The sequence below is a fragment of the Pelophylax lessonae genome (genome assembly GCF_965119305.1).
Source record: "Pelophylax lessonae genome assembly, chromosome: 9".
Lineage (NCBI taxonomy): Eukaryota > Metazoa > Chordata > Amphibia > Anura > Ranidae > Pelophylax > Pelophylax lessonae.
The window spans coordinates 1,173,261-1,190,798 of record NC_138776.1 but is presented as its reverse complement, the minus strand read 5'-3'; the positions used below and the strand labels follow the sequence as shown (position 1 = coordinate 1,190,798).

At 46.3% G+C, this 17,538-nt stretch overlaps 1 protein-coding gene across 1 annotated transcript in view; it reads left to right on the top strand.

Annotated features, from left to right (window-relative positions):
* The window catches only part of P3H3 (prolyl 3-hydroxylase 3), a 95,250-nt gene extending 85,767 nt beyond the window's left edge, over positions 1-9,483 (top strand). Inside the window, exons 14-15 of the mRNA XM_082269184.1 lie at positions 6,092-6,232; positions 9,095-9,483. Coding sequence (XP_082125310.1) covers positions 6,092-6,232; positions 9,095-9,283 — 330 coding nt within the window. The 3' untranslated portion in view covers positions 9,284-9,483. The remainder of the gene's footprint in view (positions 1-6,091; positions 6,233-9,094) is intronic.
* The last annotated feature ends 8,055 nt before the right edge of the window (positions 9,484-17,538 follow it).

Here is a 17,538-nt window from a genome sequence, read left to right as displayed (position 1 = left end):
TTTTCGGAGATTCGGATACATCCGGAATATTCTTTATTTTATTCGGAGATTCGGATACATCCGGAATATTCTTTATTATTTTATTCAGAGATTCGGATACATCGGAATATTCTTTATTATTTTATTCAGAGATTCGGATACATCGGAATATTCTTTATTATTTTATTCAGAGATTCGGATACATCGAATATTCTTTATTTTATTCGGAGATTCGGATACATCCGGAATATTCTTTATTTTATTCGGAGATTCGGATACATCGGAATATTCTTTATTATTTTATTCAGAGATTTGGATACATCCGGAATATTCTTTATTTTATTCAGAGATTCGGATACATCCGGAATATTCTTTATTTTATTCAGAGATTTGGATACATCGGAATATTCTTTATTTTATTCAGAGATTCGGATACATCCGGAATATTCTTTATTATTTTATTCAGAGATTCGGATACATCGGAATATTCTTTATTATTTTATTCAGAGATTCGGATACATCGAATATTCTTTATTTTATTCGGAGATTCGGATACATCCGGAATATTCTTTATTTTATTCAGAGATTCGGATACATCCGGAATATTCTTTATTATTTTATTCAGAGATTCGGATACATCGGAATATTCTTTATTATTTTATTCAGAGATTCGGATACATCGGAATATTCTTTATTTTATTCAGAGATTCGGATACATCCGGAATATTCTTTATTATTATCTTTATTATTTTATTCAGAGATTCGGATACATCGGAATATTCTTTATTTTATTCGGAGATTCGAATACATCGGAATATTCTTTATTTTATTCGGAGATTTGGATACATCCGGAATATTCTTTATTATTTTATTCAGAGATTCGGATACATCGGAATATTCTTTATTATTTTATTCAGAGATTCGGATACATCGGAATATTCTTTATTATTTTATTCGGAGATTCGGATACATCCTGAATATTCTTTATTTTATTCGGAGATTTGGATACATCCGGAATATTCTTTATTTTATTCAGAGATTCGGATACATCGGAATATTCTTTATTATTTTATTCGGAGATTCGGATACATCCGGAATATTCTTTATTTTATTCGGAGATTTGGATACATCCGGAATATTCTTTATTTTATTCGGAGATTCGGATACATCCGGAATATTCTTTTTTTTTTTCGGAGATTCGGATACATCCGGAATATTCTTTATTTTATTCGGAGATTCGGATACATCCGGAATATTCTTTATTATTTTATTCAGAGATTTGGATACATCGGAATATTCTTTATTATTTTATTCAGAGATTCGGATACATCGAATATTCTTTATTTTATTCGGAGATTCGGATACATCCGGAATATTGTTTATTTTATTCGGAGATTCGGATACATCCGGAATATTCTTTATTTTATTCAGAGATTCGGATACATCGGAATATTCTTTATTTTATTCGGAGATTCGAATACATCGGAATATTCTTTATTTTATTCGGAGATTCGGATACATCCGGAATATTCTTTATTTTATTCAGAGATTCGGATACATCGGAATATTCTTTATTTTATTCGGAGATTCGGATACATCCGGAATATTCTTTATTTTATTCGGAGATTCGGATACATCCGGAATATTCTTTATTTTATTCAGAGATTCGGATACATCGGAATATTCTTTATTATTTTATTCAGAGATTCGGATACATCGGAATATTCTTTATTATTTTATTCGGAGATTCGGATACATCCGGAATATTCTTTATTTTATTCGGAGATTTGGATACATCCGGAATATTCTTTATTTTATTCGGAGATTTGGATACATCGGAATATTCTTTATTATTTTATTCAGAGATTCGGATACATCGGAATATTCTTTATTATTTTATTCGGAGATTCGGATACATCCGGAATATTCTTTTTTTTTTTTCGGAGATTCGGATACATCCGGAATATTCTTTATTTTATTCGGAGATTCGGATACATCCGGAATATTCTTTATTATTTTATTCAGAGATTCGGATACATCGGAATATTCTTTATTATTTTATTCAGAGATTCGGATACATCGGAATATTCTTTATTATTTTATTCAGAGATTCGGATACATCGAATATTCTTTATTTTATTCGGAGATTCGGATACATCCGGAATATTCTTTATTTTATTCGGAGATTCGGATACATCGGAATATTCTTTATTATTTTATTCAGAGATTTGGATACATCCGGAATATTCTTTATTTTATTCAGAGATTCGGATACATCGGAATATTCTTTATTTTATTCGGAGATTCGGATACATCCGGAATATTCTTTATTATTATCTTTATTATTTTATTCAGAGATTCGGATACATCGGAATATTCTTTATTTTATTCGGAGATTCGAATACATCCGGAATATTCTTTATTATTATCTTTATTATTTTATTCAGAGATTCGGATACATCGGAATATTCTTTATTTTATTCGGAGATTCGGATACATCCGGAATATTCTTTATTATTATCTTTATTATTTTATTCAGAGATTTGGATACATCCGGAATATTCTTTATTTTATTCGGAGATTTGGATACATCGGAATATTCTTTATTATTTTATTCAGAGATTCGGATACATCGGAATATTCTTTATTATTTTATTCGGAGATTCGAATACATCGGAATATTCTTTATTTTATTCGGAGATTCGGATACATCCGGAATATTCTTTATTTTATTCGGAGATTCGGATACATCCGGAATATTCTTTATTTTATTCGGAGATTCGAATACATCGGAATATTCTTTATTTTATTTGGAGATTCGGATACATCCGGAATATTCTTTATTTTATTCGGAGATTTGGATACATCCGGAATAATCTTTATTTTATTCGGAGATTCGGATACATCGGAATATTCTTTATTTTATTCGGAGATTCGGATACATCCGGAATATTCTTTATTTTATTCGGAGATTCGGATACATCTGGAATAATCTTTATTTTATTCGGAGATTCGGATACATCGGAATATTCTTTATTTTATTCGGAGATTCGGATACATCGGAATATTCTTTATTTTATTCGGAGATTCGGATACATCGGAATATTCTTTATTTTATTCGGAGATTCGGATACATCCGGAATATTCTTTATTTTATTCGGAGATTTGGATACATCCGGAATATTCTTTATTATTTTATTCGGAGATTCGGATACATCCGGAATATTTGTTAGTATTTTGGCTCAGTTTTCCTTTGATAATAAAGAAAAGTCAGAAGATCTCGGTTACCATTTTTACCACCAAATAAAAGCCCAATTTGTCCTGAAATAAAATGGCAGTATAATCCCCCCGGACGCACACAGTAGCTGCGATGATCTGCACAGATTTACTAACATGTCAAAGTTGCGCTCAGGCATTAACATTTGTTGTAAAAAAGGGTAATCTTCAGGTGCAGAAAGGGTTAAAGTATTCACCGTGTCGCCATTCCACGATTTTTAAGCGTGCCATGTTGGGTATCGATCGACTCGGCGTGACCTCGTCTTTTATATTTTACCAAATAATTGGGTTATATTTTGTGTTTTTTTGCATTACAATGTATTAACCCCTTGCTGACGGCCAGCAGTACATCCGCTACACTGCGACAGGTCGGCTCTGTTGTGCAAACAATGTAACTGTACATTGTGTCATGTAAAAGCCCATGGGGGTGTGCTCCCCCTCTGGCCAATCAGCCACCGGCAATCTCTCCCCATAGACACAGAACGGCCGATGTAAGTAATGCAGATGAACTCAGCGATCCTCCAACTCAAGAACACGAATCTCAGTCTTCATCTACAGCAGAGATGGGGAATCCTGGCACCCCCAGATGTTTTGGAACTACATCTCCCATGATTCTCAACTACACTGCAGAGTGCAGGAGCATCATGGGAAATGTAGTTCCAAAACATCCGGGGTGCCAAGGTTCCCCATCACTAGTGCGTCCATCCCCCACACAGTTAGAAAGCACCCCTTATTATCCTGTTATTTTGGAACACAGGAGCCCTGTTTCCATCCACCAAGTCTGGCCCGCACACAGTTAGAAAGCACCCCCTAGGCTCACATTTAACCCCTTGATCACCCAGTGTTAACCCCTTCCCTGCCAGTGTCATTAGTACAGTGACATTACATATTTATAGGACTGATTACTGTAGTAATGTCATTGGTACCCCCAAAAGTGTCAAAAATGTCAGTTAGGGGTCCGATCTGTCCGACCAAAATCGCACAGGACCATTTTTTTGTCCACACCAGAATCGGATCTCATGGATGTTCACACCTATTCAATCCAATTCCTGTCTGAACTGACAGCTTGCACGGCGATATGGGAACTGATCTGGGGGTGTCGTTAAATTTGTATTGACACCCCCAGCAATTTGCATATGGCAGAGTGAACTGCCTGCGAGTCGGGTGCGATGCGGAAGCCCGCAGTGGATTCGCAGGGTTCCCGAATCGCATAGGTGTGACCCGACACTAAAGTGTATTTTTTCCAGAAAAATTGTGTTTAGAAAACTGCTGCACAAATCTCCATTTTATTCTCCAGGGTCTCTGCTTTAATATATAAATATAATCTTTGGGGGTCGGAGTGATTTCCTAGCAAAAAAAATGCAGATTTTTATGTGTAAAGAAGAAGTGCGGGAAGAGATCGGGGTGCGGGAAGAGATCGGGGGTGCGGGAAGAGATCGGGGGTGCGGGAAGAGATCGGGGGGGCGGGAAGAGACGGGGGTGCGGGAAGAGACGGGGGGTCGGGAAGAGACGGGGGGTCGGGAAGAGACGGGGGGCGGGAAGAGACGGGGGGCAGGAAGAGAAGGGGTGCGGGAAGAGACGGGGTGCGGGAAGAGACGGGGGTGCGGGAAGAGACGGGGGCGGGAAGAGACGGGGGGGCGGGAAGAGACGGGGGCGGGAAGAGACGGGGGGGCGGTAAGAGACGGGGGTGCGGGAAGAGACGGGTGCAGGAAGAGACGGGGGTGCGGGAAGAGACGGGGGGGCGGTAAGAGACGGGGGTGCGGGAAGAGACGGGGGCGGGAAGAGACGGGGGTGCGGGAAGAGACGGGGGCGGGAAGAGACGGGGGGTGCGGGAAGAGACGGGGGGGGGCGGGAAGAGACGGGGGTGCAGGAAGAGACGGGGGCGGGAAGAGACGGGGGGCGGGAAGAGACGGGGGTGCGGGAAGAGACGGGGGGCGGGAAGAGACGGGGGTGCGGGAAGAGACGGGGGTGCGGGAAGAGACGGGGGGCGGGAAGAGACGGGGGTGCGGGAAGAGACGGGGGCGGGAAGAGACGGGGGGCGGGAAGAGACGGGGGTGCAGGAAGAGACCGGGGGGGAGGAAAAGATGGGGGTGTTGAAGGAGGGAAGAGACGGGGTGCGGGAAGAGACGGGGGGCGGGAAGAGACGGGGGGCGGGAAGAGACGGGGGCAGGAAGAGACGGGGGTGCGGGAAGAGACGGGGTGCGGGAAGAGACGGGGGTGCGGGAAGAGACGGGGGGCGGGAAGAGACGGGGGGCGGGAAGAGACGGGGGTGCGGGAAGAGACGGGGGCGGGAAGAGACGGGGGGCGGGAAGAGACGGGGGTGCAGGAAGAGACCGGGGGGGAGGAAAAGATGGGGGTGTTGGAGGAGGGAAGAGACGGGGTGCGGGAAGAGACGGGGGGCGGGAAGAGACGGGGGTGCAGGAAGAGACCGGGGGGGGGAGGAAAAGATAGGGGGGTGTTGGAGGAGGGAAGAGACGGGGTGCGGGAAGAGACGGGGGGCGGGAAGAGACGGGGGGCGGGAAGAGACGGGGGCAGGAAGAGACGGGGGGTGCGGGAAGAGACGGGGTGCGGGAAGAGACGGGGGCAGGAAGAGACGGGGGGGCGGGAAGAGACGGGGGGGGAGGAAAAGACGGGGGTGTTGGAGGAGGGAAGAGACGGGGGGCGGGAAGAGACCGGGGGGAGGAAAAGACGGGGGTGTTGGAGGAGGGAAGAGACGGGGGGCGGGAAGAGACCGGGGGGAGGAAAAGACGGGGGTGTTGGAGGAGGGAAGAGACAGGGTGCGGGAAGGGGTTGAAGTTGTGGGTCCCATGTTGATTTGTGTCGCTCTCTCGGACAGGCGGAGGTCCGGCCTCAGTGTGGCCGCCTGGTGATGTACGGCTCCGGAGGGGACAACGCCCACGGGGTGCGGGCAGTGAGCGCGGGGCGGAGGTGCGCCATTGCGCTGTGGTTCACCGAATCACCGGAACACTCAGAGCAGGTAATTCCCGAAACCTTCCCATCCAACATCCTTCTGTCTGACCGCTTCTCTCATCTTCATTCCTACAATGTAAAGTAGTGAGTGTACAGCTTGTATAACAGTGTAAATTTACTGTCCCCTCAAAATAACTCAACACACAGCCATTAATGTCTAAACCGCTGGCAACAAAAGTCAGTACACCCCTAAGTGACAATCTCCAAATTGGGCCCAATTGGCCATTTTCCCTCCCCGGTGTCATGTGACTCGTTAGTGTTACAGAAAAACGACAGGGATTTATCCTGACGGCTATGCAAATGCTTAGGAACTTTTATATAGCTTGACCCGAACCAGGAAATTATTACATTGTGGCCACTAGGGGGAGCTGAGGATCAGAGGAAATAAACATATTATAATTTCCTAAGATCCTCGGCTCCACCCAGTGGCCACAATGCAGTATTTTCCTGGTTGGGGTCTAGTTATAAAATAAATTCTCAAGCATTTGTGTAGACATCATGACAAATCCCTGTATTTTTTTCTAACTAGACCCCAACCAGGAAAAAACTGCATTATGGCCACTAGGGGGAGCTGAGGATCAGAGGAAATAAACATATTAGAAAAATGACAGAGATTTATCATGACCAACCAGGAAAGTATTACATTGTGGCCACTGGGTGGAGCCGAGCATCAAACGAAATAAACATAGAAAAATGACAGGGATTTATCTTCATGTCCATACAAATGCTTGAGAATATTTTTTCTATGTTTATTTTGTTTGATGCTTGACTCCACCTAGTGGCCATAATAAGGCATTTTCCTGGTTGGGGTAATTCAGGAAAATACTGCATTGTGGCCACTAGGTGGAGCTGAGGATCTTAGGAAATAAACATATTAGACAACAATTATAGAGTTTTTTTTTCCTATGAGTCTCAGTTCCATCCAGTGGCTACAATGCAGTATTACCCCAACCAGGAAAATACTGCATTATGGACACTAGGTGGAGTCAAAGATCATACAAACTAAACATAGAAAAATTACAAGGATTTATTATGACGGCTAGGAAAATGCTTGAGAATTTTTTATAACTAGACCCCAACCAGGAAAATACTGCATTGTGGCCACTAGGTGGAGCTGAGAATCATTAGAAATAAACATATTAGAAAAAATGACAGGGATTTATTTCCTATGATCCTCGGCTCCACCCAGTGGCCATAAAGTATTTTCCTACTTGGGGTCTAGTTATAAAAAATTCTCAAACATATCCCTAGCCGTCATAATAAATCCTTGTAATTTTTTCTAATCTGTTTATCATGATGTCTATACAAATGCTTAAGAATTTTTTTATAATTGGACCCCAACCAGAAAAAATACTCCCTTGTAGCCACTAGGGGGAGCTGAGAATCATAGGAAATAAACATATTAGAAAAATTACAGAGATTTATCATGACCAGCCAGGAAAATGCTGCATTATGACCACTAGGTGGAGCCGAGGATCATAGGAAATAAACATATTAAAAAAATTAGAGGGATTTATTATGACGGCTTTGGAAATGCTTGAGAATTTTTGTATAACTAGACCCCAGCCAGGAAAATACTGCATTGTGGCCACTAGGTGGAGCCGAGGATCATCGGAAAAAAACATATTAGAAATAAATGACAGACTAGAAGAACTAATCGCCACAACACAAAATAAGCAGGGAAAATATGAGAAAATTTGGAAAGCATGGACTGACTTCCTAGACTCGGAAGAAGGGAAACAATATATGTAAAATAATCAGGGGAGGGAAGGAAAAAGAAAGGAGAAAGAAAGAGGAGAAAAAGAGGAGGTAGAAAAGATAATAATTGAAGGAACGCCATCTCTATACACAGGAATAGATTTTTTTTTTTGTTTAATTGTTTGCTTTGGAGGGAAGGGAAAAAAAAGGGGAAAAAATAAGGGATTTTGAAGGTATAATAAAGGTTATATTGTATGTTGCGACAGAAAAATATGTAACATGTAGAAGATTATGTGTAATAGTCTGTCTGTACCTTTAAGATTCCTGAATAAAAGATGATATTTGAAAAAAAAAAAAAGAAAAAAATGACAGGAGTTTATTTCCTATGATCCTTAGCGCCACCTAGTGGCCACAATGCAGCATTTTCCTTGGTTGGGGTAATTCAGGAAAATAGGAAGGAAACATATTATGGGGATTATTTGTGAAGAGTGCAAATGCTTGAGACTTTCGTACAGCAAACTTTTTTTTATAATTAGACCCCTATAGTGCCCCAAGCTGTAGCTCAAGATGGCGCCCCTCTTCCTGTGTGCTGCTGCTGTACCAACCTGGAGAATATTTGTGGACACCTCCGTTCATGACATCCAAAGTAGTCCCACTAGGACCCAATCTATATATCCTTTCTAATCAACCAGGACTGAATAAATGACCCTGAGACCTCCGAATGGCTCCGGCCAGGGATGGGGCAAGTGGTGGGCAGAAGTGGTGGGCAGCAGTGGTGGGCAGAAGTGGTGGGCAGAAGTGGTGGGCAGAAGTGGTGGGCAGCAGTGGTGGGCAGCAGTGATGGGCAGAAGTGGTGGGCAGCAGTGGTGGGCAGAAGTGGTGGGCAGAAGTGGTGGGCAGAAGTGGTGGGCAGCAGTGGTGGGCAGAAGTGGTGGGCAGCAGTGGTGGGCAGAAGTGGTGGGCAGCAGTGGTGGGCAGAAGTGGTGGGCAGAAGTGGTGGGCAGAAGTGGTGGGCAGCAGTGGTGGGCAGCAGTGGTGGGCAGAAGTGGTGGGCAGAAGTGGTGGCCACCTTGGGCCCTCTTTGACCTTTCTGCCTGTAGGACCTTGGCTGGTGCCATGTTTTCTATGGATTGAGTATATCCTATATGGTAACACTTCTTTCCTCCACCAGGAACGACTTCAGGCAAAGATTCTGGTAAAAGGTGACACCAATCAGAAAGAGCCGGAAGAGAAGGAGACGCCCAGGGCAGCGAGAGAGACCACCAGATCCCGGATATCTTCAAGTGACGATGGGCCTGAAAAGCCTTCCGGTCGGCAGCAGAGGAGGAGAACGACGAGAAATATTAAAGATGAACTTTGAGATCCGGTGCCAGAGACTGCAGAGCGCAGAGACTTTTCCTGCGATAGCTTCTTGGGGAAGAGTGGAAGGGTTAATAGAGTGCCGGGCTGCGGGTCCAGGCTGGAATTATGGGTAATGTGATGGAAAAGATGTTAAAGAAGAACTCCAGTCATTACAATTTGTACATAAAATGACAGAACCTGTTTATAAAAGTGTGGGGGAAGAGGCCATGTTATAGGGATGTGACCGACTCCTAAATCATAAAAGCTTTGCTCCAGTTTCGGTAGCGGTGCCGACCCATGTGTCAGATTCAGGTCATTCATGCTACCGCCACTATTGGAATTCGTTGCTGTGACCGATTCTAAAAGAATTACGGACAGTTCTCAGATAACCAAACAGCAGCTCCCCATTGACATACAGGGATCAGTCATCAGCAGGGTCGATGCTTCCACTAGGCAAACTAGGCAGCCGCCTAGGGCGCATTGCAACCTAGGGGCGCAGCCATGAGGTGGCACTCTCTCTCCATCATGAATGATCCTTGTGAGCTGAGGGGAGGGGGCGGCAGTGGGGGAGGAAGAATGGACAGAGGAAGATGCCAGGTGTCTGGGGCAGTGGCTGAACTACCAGGCCCTGGCTTTCCACCACTGTTGGGGGGGGGGGGGGAGCCCACAGGAGTGCTGCCTGCATGATGATCCTCTTTGGCTGGAGCTGAATGGTGTAAATCCTGGGCAGGAGGTGACTCTCTGCACTGAGCTGGTGGGCAGCCGTTCATTTCCCTGGGTTGGTATTAAGCATGGAGTGGAGGAGAGCTGAACCGGAGCCGGAGCTCAGCACTGGAGGGCGGCACCTTTACTGGGGCAGAAGCGACGAGGCACTGGAATGGTCTGAGGAGGTTTGCGGGATTAGGGACGTGCGGAGTTCTCGGACCGGAGCCGGTTGGAGCTGTGGTGAGCACTGTGGTCCAGGAGAGGAGCGTCCTGGGAGAAGGAATCAGCAGGATCACAGTGAAGGAGGGCAGAGTGGGGGCCACTCTCTTCATACTGCCCAGTGAGTGTCCCCAGAACAGGGGATCAGGGTTCCTGGGTGTGACATGGAGGATCCCTGGTGTGAAAGGGAATCAGGGTCACCGGGTGTGCCATGGGGGATAGGGGTCACCGGTTGTAACAGGGTTTCGGGGGTCACCAGGTGTGCCATGAGGAATTGGGGTCCCTGGGTGTGCCATGGGGGACTGAGGTCCCCAGGTGTGACATGGAGGAACATCAGGGTCTCTGGGTATGAGATGGAGGAACATCAGGTGCCCCTGGTGTGACATGGAGGATCATCGGGGTCCCTTGGTGTGGCATAGAGGGACATTAGGGTCCCCAGGTGTGACATGGAGGAATATTGGGGTCACTGGGTATGACAGCATAACATAGAGGAGCCATCAGATCAGGGTCACTGGGTATGACATAAAGGAGTTTTTAACCCCCTTCCCTTTTTATTTTTATTTTTTTTGGGGGGGGGGCGCAAGTAGCTGGTCTTGCCTAGAGAGTAAAATAGTCTAGCACCGGCCCTGGTCATCGGTTGCTATGATGCCAGCAGCTGCCAGCTCCATAGCAACCAGGGAGCCCTGTGAGGGAGGCTGTGCACTTAGCAATGGTCTGATTAAGGAATGACCGTGGTGTGGACAGACCGGTGCTCAGAGTGGGGCATTTTATGCTAGGATGATGTCATGAATATGACCACTTACCACTCACGGCTCCCTGGTTGCTATGAAGCCAGCAGCCACTGGCATAGCAACCCATGTCTTGTCCCTGGCTCTATTCAGCTGCTTGCCTATGACCGAAACAAAACAAAGGGGCGGGATGCTGATGACATCATTCATCAACATTTCCACTCCTTATGTTTTCTTTCAGCTGCTGGCCAGGGAATTTCCCGGCTGATAGTTGAATGGAGAGAAGTCATCTGTTGCTATGATGGTGTCGGCTGTGCAGCTGAATGGGGCCAGGGATGAGCCAATGGCTGCTATGATGCCAGCTGCTGCCAGCTCCATAGCAACCAGGGAGCCCTGTGTAGGAGGCTGTGCACTTAGCAATGGTCTGATTATGGAATGACCGTGGTGTGGACAGGCCGGTGCTCATAGTGGGGCATTTTGTGCTAGGATGATGACAGCTTACCATACAGAGCTCCATGGTTGCTATGGAGCCGGCAGCCGCTGGCATTATAGCAAACCATGACTTGGCTCCAGCTGCTGGCCAGCAGTTGAAAGGAAACAAAGGGGCGGGATGATGATGACCTCATTCACCAGCATTCCCACTGAATGGAGAGAAGTCATCTGTTGCTATAATGGTGTTAGCTGGACAGCTGAATGGGGCCAGGGATGAGTCATCAGTTGCTATGATGCCAGCAGCTGCCAGCTTCATAGCAACCAGGGAGCCCTGTGTGGGAAACTGTGCACTTAGTAAGGGGCTGAGTATGGAATGAACACAGTGTGGACACGCGGGTGATCAGAGTGGGACATGAATAAGACAGTTTACCTCACAGGGCTCACTAGTTGCTATGAAGTTGGCAGCCTCTGGCATCATAGCAACCTATGACTTGTCCCTGGCTCTTTTCAGCTGCTGGCCAGGGAATCTCCTAAATTACTGCTGAATGGAGAGAAGTCATCTGTTGCTATGATGGTGTCGGCTGTACAGCTGAATGGGGCCAGGAATGAGTCATCGGTTGCTATGATGCCAGCTGCTGCCAGCTTCATAGCAACCAGGGAGCCCTGTGTGGGAAAATGTGCATTTAGTAGGGGTTGAGTATGGAATGACCATGGTGTTTACACGCCGGTGAACAGAGTGGGACATGAATAAGACAGTTTACCTCACAGGGCTCACTGGTTGCTATGAAGCTGGCTGCCGCTGGCATCATAGCAACCTATAACTTGTCCCTGGCTCTATTCAGCTCCTGGCCAGGGAATCTCCTGAATGACAGCTGAATGGAGAGAAGTCATCCATTGCTATGATGGTATCGGCCGTGCAGCTGAATGGGGCCAGAGATGAGTCATCGGTTGCTATGATGCCAGAGGCTGCCAGCTTCATAGCAACTAGGGAGGCCTGTGTGGGAAGCTGTCTACATAACAAGGGGCTGGGCATGCGCTGAGTATAGGGTGACTGTGAATTGGACACTCCAGTCTCAGTCCCCCCCCTCCATGGAAGAGATCCGCGTACCTTTCCCCGACGGGTTCATGAATCTGTCTCCGCACCAACATTTGTACTGCAGAGTGGTGAGGAAATGTCTATGGCACTCCTCATGATTTCCCCAAGTGGTGCCTCTATACCTCTAATTGCCGGCTATCTGCTCATCTTGTACCCCTCTGCAGCCCCCCCCCCCTTAGCATGTAGTAGCTGAAGAGAATTGAACCATTAAAGAAAAGGTTTAGTCTCAGTAATGCAGGAGGACATTCCCTTGTAGCAGCGATGATCATCACCATGTATGGAGAGAGGAGGCCACTGATTGGCCCGGATTCCTTAGTATTGAAGTCATGCTAAAGTGGCATCTCCACCATTATTATTATTGTTTGTCATTTTAGCGCACCTTACCTACTGTTTTGCACACGCAGCACTGCAGCCTCGATTTGGCTTATTCTGTAAGCAATGCAAGGAGCAAAAATGTAACCAATAAGGAATAACTTTACCGAAACCTCAAGGAATCAAAATGGATTCTGTTTGGTTGCTATGGGTAGCCTATGGGGGTAGATTTACTAAAACTGAAGCATGCAAAATCTGATGCAGCCGGGCATAGAAACCAATCAGCTTCCAGGTTTTATTGTCAAAGTCTAATTAAAGAAGCTGATTGGCTGCCACACAGATTCTGAGTGCTCCAGTTTTAGTAAATCCCCCCCATGTGTTGCTTTTGGCTTAAAGGGTTAAGTTCACCTTTTCAAAAAATTGCCTCTGCAGGTAGGGGGTGCAAAAAACCAAACTGTGCAGCTTTGACTAAATGTAAATAATGCCCCAGCTATGGGTGTAGTAGGCCTGAAGCCTGGCTGCAAAATTCTTAGAGATGGCATCAAGCCTTCTTGCCTTGTTGCTAGGACATTTCCAGCCAATGGGGGAGATGGGGGACCACACATGTGCGGGGGGTTTGAGAGCTCGCTCCTGTAATAGTGGGGGTGAGCAGTAATGGCTGGGAGGGTCCTAACAACGAAATGCTACCAAATAAAAAAACACCGCGTGACCCCAACCCAACAATTGGGAGAGATTTGTATAAATTACACACCGATGTGTTCATAAGACGGGGTCCCTCCACAACTGATGTAGAATCAGTAAATACCTACAAAGGGAGGCCAAATGCCCCCCCCCCCCCCCCTGGAGAAAAGGGGTTGTATGTGGAGAACCAACCATGATATAAATGTCGTTAATGAAAAAATAGACATAAATTCATGTAGTCAAAGTAGGAATCCCCGAGTATCCCATATACTAAAAACCATGGTGGACAACGTTGTCTCACACACAGACATAGAATGGGCCCCACACTCCTAAATGGTCTCATTAATGGGACTACGTGGATCGGCTCATATAGGCAGTCCAACGCCAACTGCAATAACGCCTGGGATCATGTATGGAGAACCTCTTCCTGAACCACAATGTCCCTTAACCCATGGGGTCCTTGACTAATTGAGAGACTAGGCTGAAGAATTGAGCCTCCGAGAGCTGGCCGGGTGCACTAGGCCATCTGACCACCTCTACTCTATGGCCAGAATTACCGATGGTAGATGTTCCACTTAACACTTGATTCCTTTGGTGGACTTAGTGCAGCAGGCCAGCTCTCAGTGGCTCAATTATTCAGCCTAGTCTCTCAATTGGTCCAGGACCACATGGGTTAAGGGACATTATAGTTCAGGAAGAGATTTGTTCTCCATACATGACCAATTGAGAGACTAGGCTGAAGAACTGAGCCACTGAGAGCTGGCCCACTGCACTAAAATAGTCCACCAAAGGAATCTACGGGAATGTGTCACTGTGTCAAGTGGAACAACTGCCATCGGTAATTCTGGCCTTGGAATAGAGGGGGTCAGATGGCTCCATTGTAACCCCACTGTAATAAAAGTGTGCCTACTCCAAGTGCAGCCGGCCAGCTTTCGGAGGCTCAATTCTTCAGCCTTGTCTCTCAATTGGTCATTTATGGAGAACAAATCTCTTCCTGAACTACAATGTCCCTTGATCCATGTGGTCCTTGACCAATTGAGAGACTAGGCTGAAGAATTGAGCCTCCGAAAGCTGGCCGGCTGCACTTGGAGTACGACGGAGCCATCTGACCACCTCTACTCCAAGGCCAGAATTACCAATGGCAGTTGTTCCACTTGACACAGTGACACATTCCCGTTGATTCCTTTGGTGGACTATTTTAGTGCAGTGGACCCGCTCTCAGTGGCTCAGTTCTTCAGCCTAGTCTCTCAATTGGTCATGTATGGAGAACAAATCTCTTCCTGAACTACAATGTCCTTCAACCCATGTGGTCCTTGACCAATTGAGAGACTAGGCTGAAGAACTGAGCCACTGAGAGCTGGCCCACTGCACTAAAATAGTCCACCAAAGGAATCAAGTGTTAAGTGGAACATCTACCATCGGTAATTCTGGCCATGGAGTAGAGGTGGTCAGATGGCCTAGTGCACCCGGCCAGCTCTCGGAGGCTCAATTCTTCAGCCTAGTCTCTCAATTAATCAAGGACCACATGGGTTAAGGGACATTGTGGTTCAGGTAGAGGTTCTCCATACATGATCCCAGGCGTTATTTCAGTGGCATTGGACTGCCTATATGAGCTGATCCACGTAGTCCCACCATGGTTTTTAGTATTTGGGATGCTCGGGGATCCGTACTTTGACTACATGAATTTTTTCCATATCAGTAATGACATTTATATGACGGTTGGTTCTCCGCATACAACTCCCATCCTCCAGAAAGACGGCCATTTGGTCTCCCTTTGTAAGTTTTCACTGTGTCCTAGCAACGCCCTTAGCAACAAGGCAGGACGGGATGATGACATCTCTGGGAGTTTTGTGGTCAGGCTGTGGGGGTGGGGGGGGGGGGGGGGGCGGCGATGAAATTGGCTTACACCTATAGAAAGTCCAAATTTAGTCAGAGCCGCCGCCCATTCTGTTTTATCCGGAGGCGCTCCTTGTCTGCAAAGGTTGTTTTTTTGGTAAAGGTAAAATAACATTTTCACTGGAGTTCTTCTTTATTGCAGCCAGGCTCTGCAGGAGGCAGCTGTGGAGTAACGCTCTGCAAGACGCAGCAGTGGAGTAACGCTCTGCAAGACGCAGCTGTGGAGTAACGCTCTGCAGGACGCAGCTGTGGAGTAACGCTCTGCAGGACGCAGCTGTGGAGTAACGCTCTGCAGGACTCAGCTATGGAGTAACACTTTGCCGGATGCAGGCTGGGAGTTACGCTCTGCAGGATGCAGGCTGGGAGTAACGCTCTGCAGAATGCAGGCTGGGAGTAATGCTCTGCTGGACACAGGTTGGGAGTAACGCTCTGCAGATGCAGGCTGGGAGTGATGCTCTGCTGGATACAGGCTGGGAGTAATGCTCTGCAAGAGGCAGCTGTGGAGTAACGCTCTGCAGGTCTCATTGGAGCAGGTCTCAGGACAGAGCGTTGCTCCGGCGGTGGCAGGGCGTTGTTTCGGGAGGTGAGGGGTTAATAAATATGGCGATATGCCAGGCGTGTATTTTGTAATTGTTGTATAATAAAGCGCGGATTTCGCTGTGTCCTGGGGGGGGGGGTGGGGGGGTGCGTTGTGCCAGGATGGGCGTACAATGGGGTGTCTGTGTGCGAGGCCTGGGGGGACACGGAGCTCAGTGACTTTATATGGGGTCCTGCGAGAGAACGGAGAAATTAGGATTTGTTTTGTTTCATTTTACATAAACAGACAAAGCACAGAGTGCAGGCGGGCTGAGCAATGGCGTCTGATTATCTATTGGTTGCTATGGGTTACCGTGGCATCAGTCAGTATGACAGCACAGAGGGTTTAGGGTGGCCATAACAGTGGAGGACTGGTTGCTATGAGTTACCATGGCCTCAATCAGTGCAGCAGTGTGGTGGGTTTTGGGAAGCCATAACAATGGAGGACAGGTAAGGATCGGTTGCTATGGGTTACTATGTCCTTAATAAGTTACAGCAGTGCAGAAAGTGTAGGGCAGCCATAACAATAGAGGACAGTTAGAGATCGGTTGCTATGGGTTACCATGACCCCATTCAGTAGTGGAGAAAATTTAGAGTAGCCATTACAATGAAGGATGATTGATTGGTTGCTATAGGTTACCAGAGCCTTTTAGAGTATGGCAGGGTGGAGGGTTTGGGGCACTCATAACAATGGAGGATATTTGGGGATTGGTTGGTATGGGGTGGGTTACCATGGCCTAAGTACAAAAAATTTAGGGCAACCTCAAAATGGAGGATGATTACGAATTGGTTGCTATAGAGCCGTCATAACAATGAAGATTGATTTTTATTGGGTTGCTATGGGTTACCATGTCCTTATTAAGTACGGCATTGCAGAGATTTTAGAGATGATTTCTATGTGGTTTCATTCAGTACAGCAGTGTATAGGGTTTGGGACAGCTAGGTAATGGTTACTATGGGTTACCATGGCCTCATTCAGTTTAGCAGTGCAGAGAGTTGAGGGCAAATACTGATTGGTTACTATGGGTTACTGAGGTCTCATGTAAGGCAAAAAGGGTCTAGGGCAGCCACAACAATGAAGGATGACTGATGAATTCTGGGTGAGTCTAGGATGGAAAAGGACCTGGGGGTACTGGTAGACAACAGGCTTGGCAGTGGCATGCAATGCCAAGCCGCTGCAAGCAAAGCCAACAGAATACTGGGATGTATAAAAAAGGGGATTCACTCCAGAAATAAAGAGATTATTCTCCCGCTCTACAAGACTCTGGTCCGGCCACATCTGGAGTATGCTGTCCAGTTCTGGGCACCGGTCCTCAGGAAGGATGTGCTGGAACTGGAGAAAGTCCAGAGAAGGGCAACAAAAATAATTAGGGGAATGGAGGACATCAGCTATGAGGAAAGACTACAAGCACTGAACTTATTCTCTCTGGAGAAGAGACGATTGAGGGGGGATATGATATCAATGTACAAATACTGTACTGGCGACCCGAGCATAAAGAACAAACTATTCAGAGAAAGGGAATACAATAAGACACGTGGCCACTCACTAAAACTAGAGGAAAGGCGGTTTAACCTTAAAATGCGTAAGGGGTTCTTCACTGTAAGAGCGGTAAGGATGTGGAATTCTCT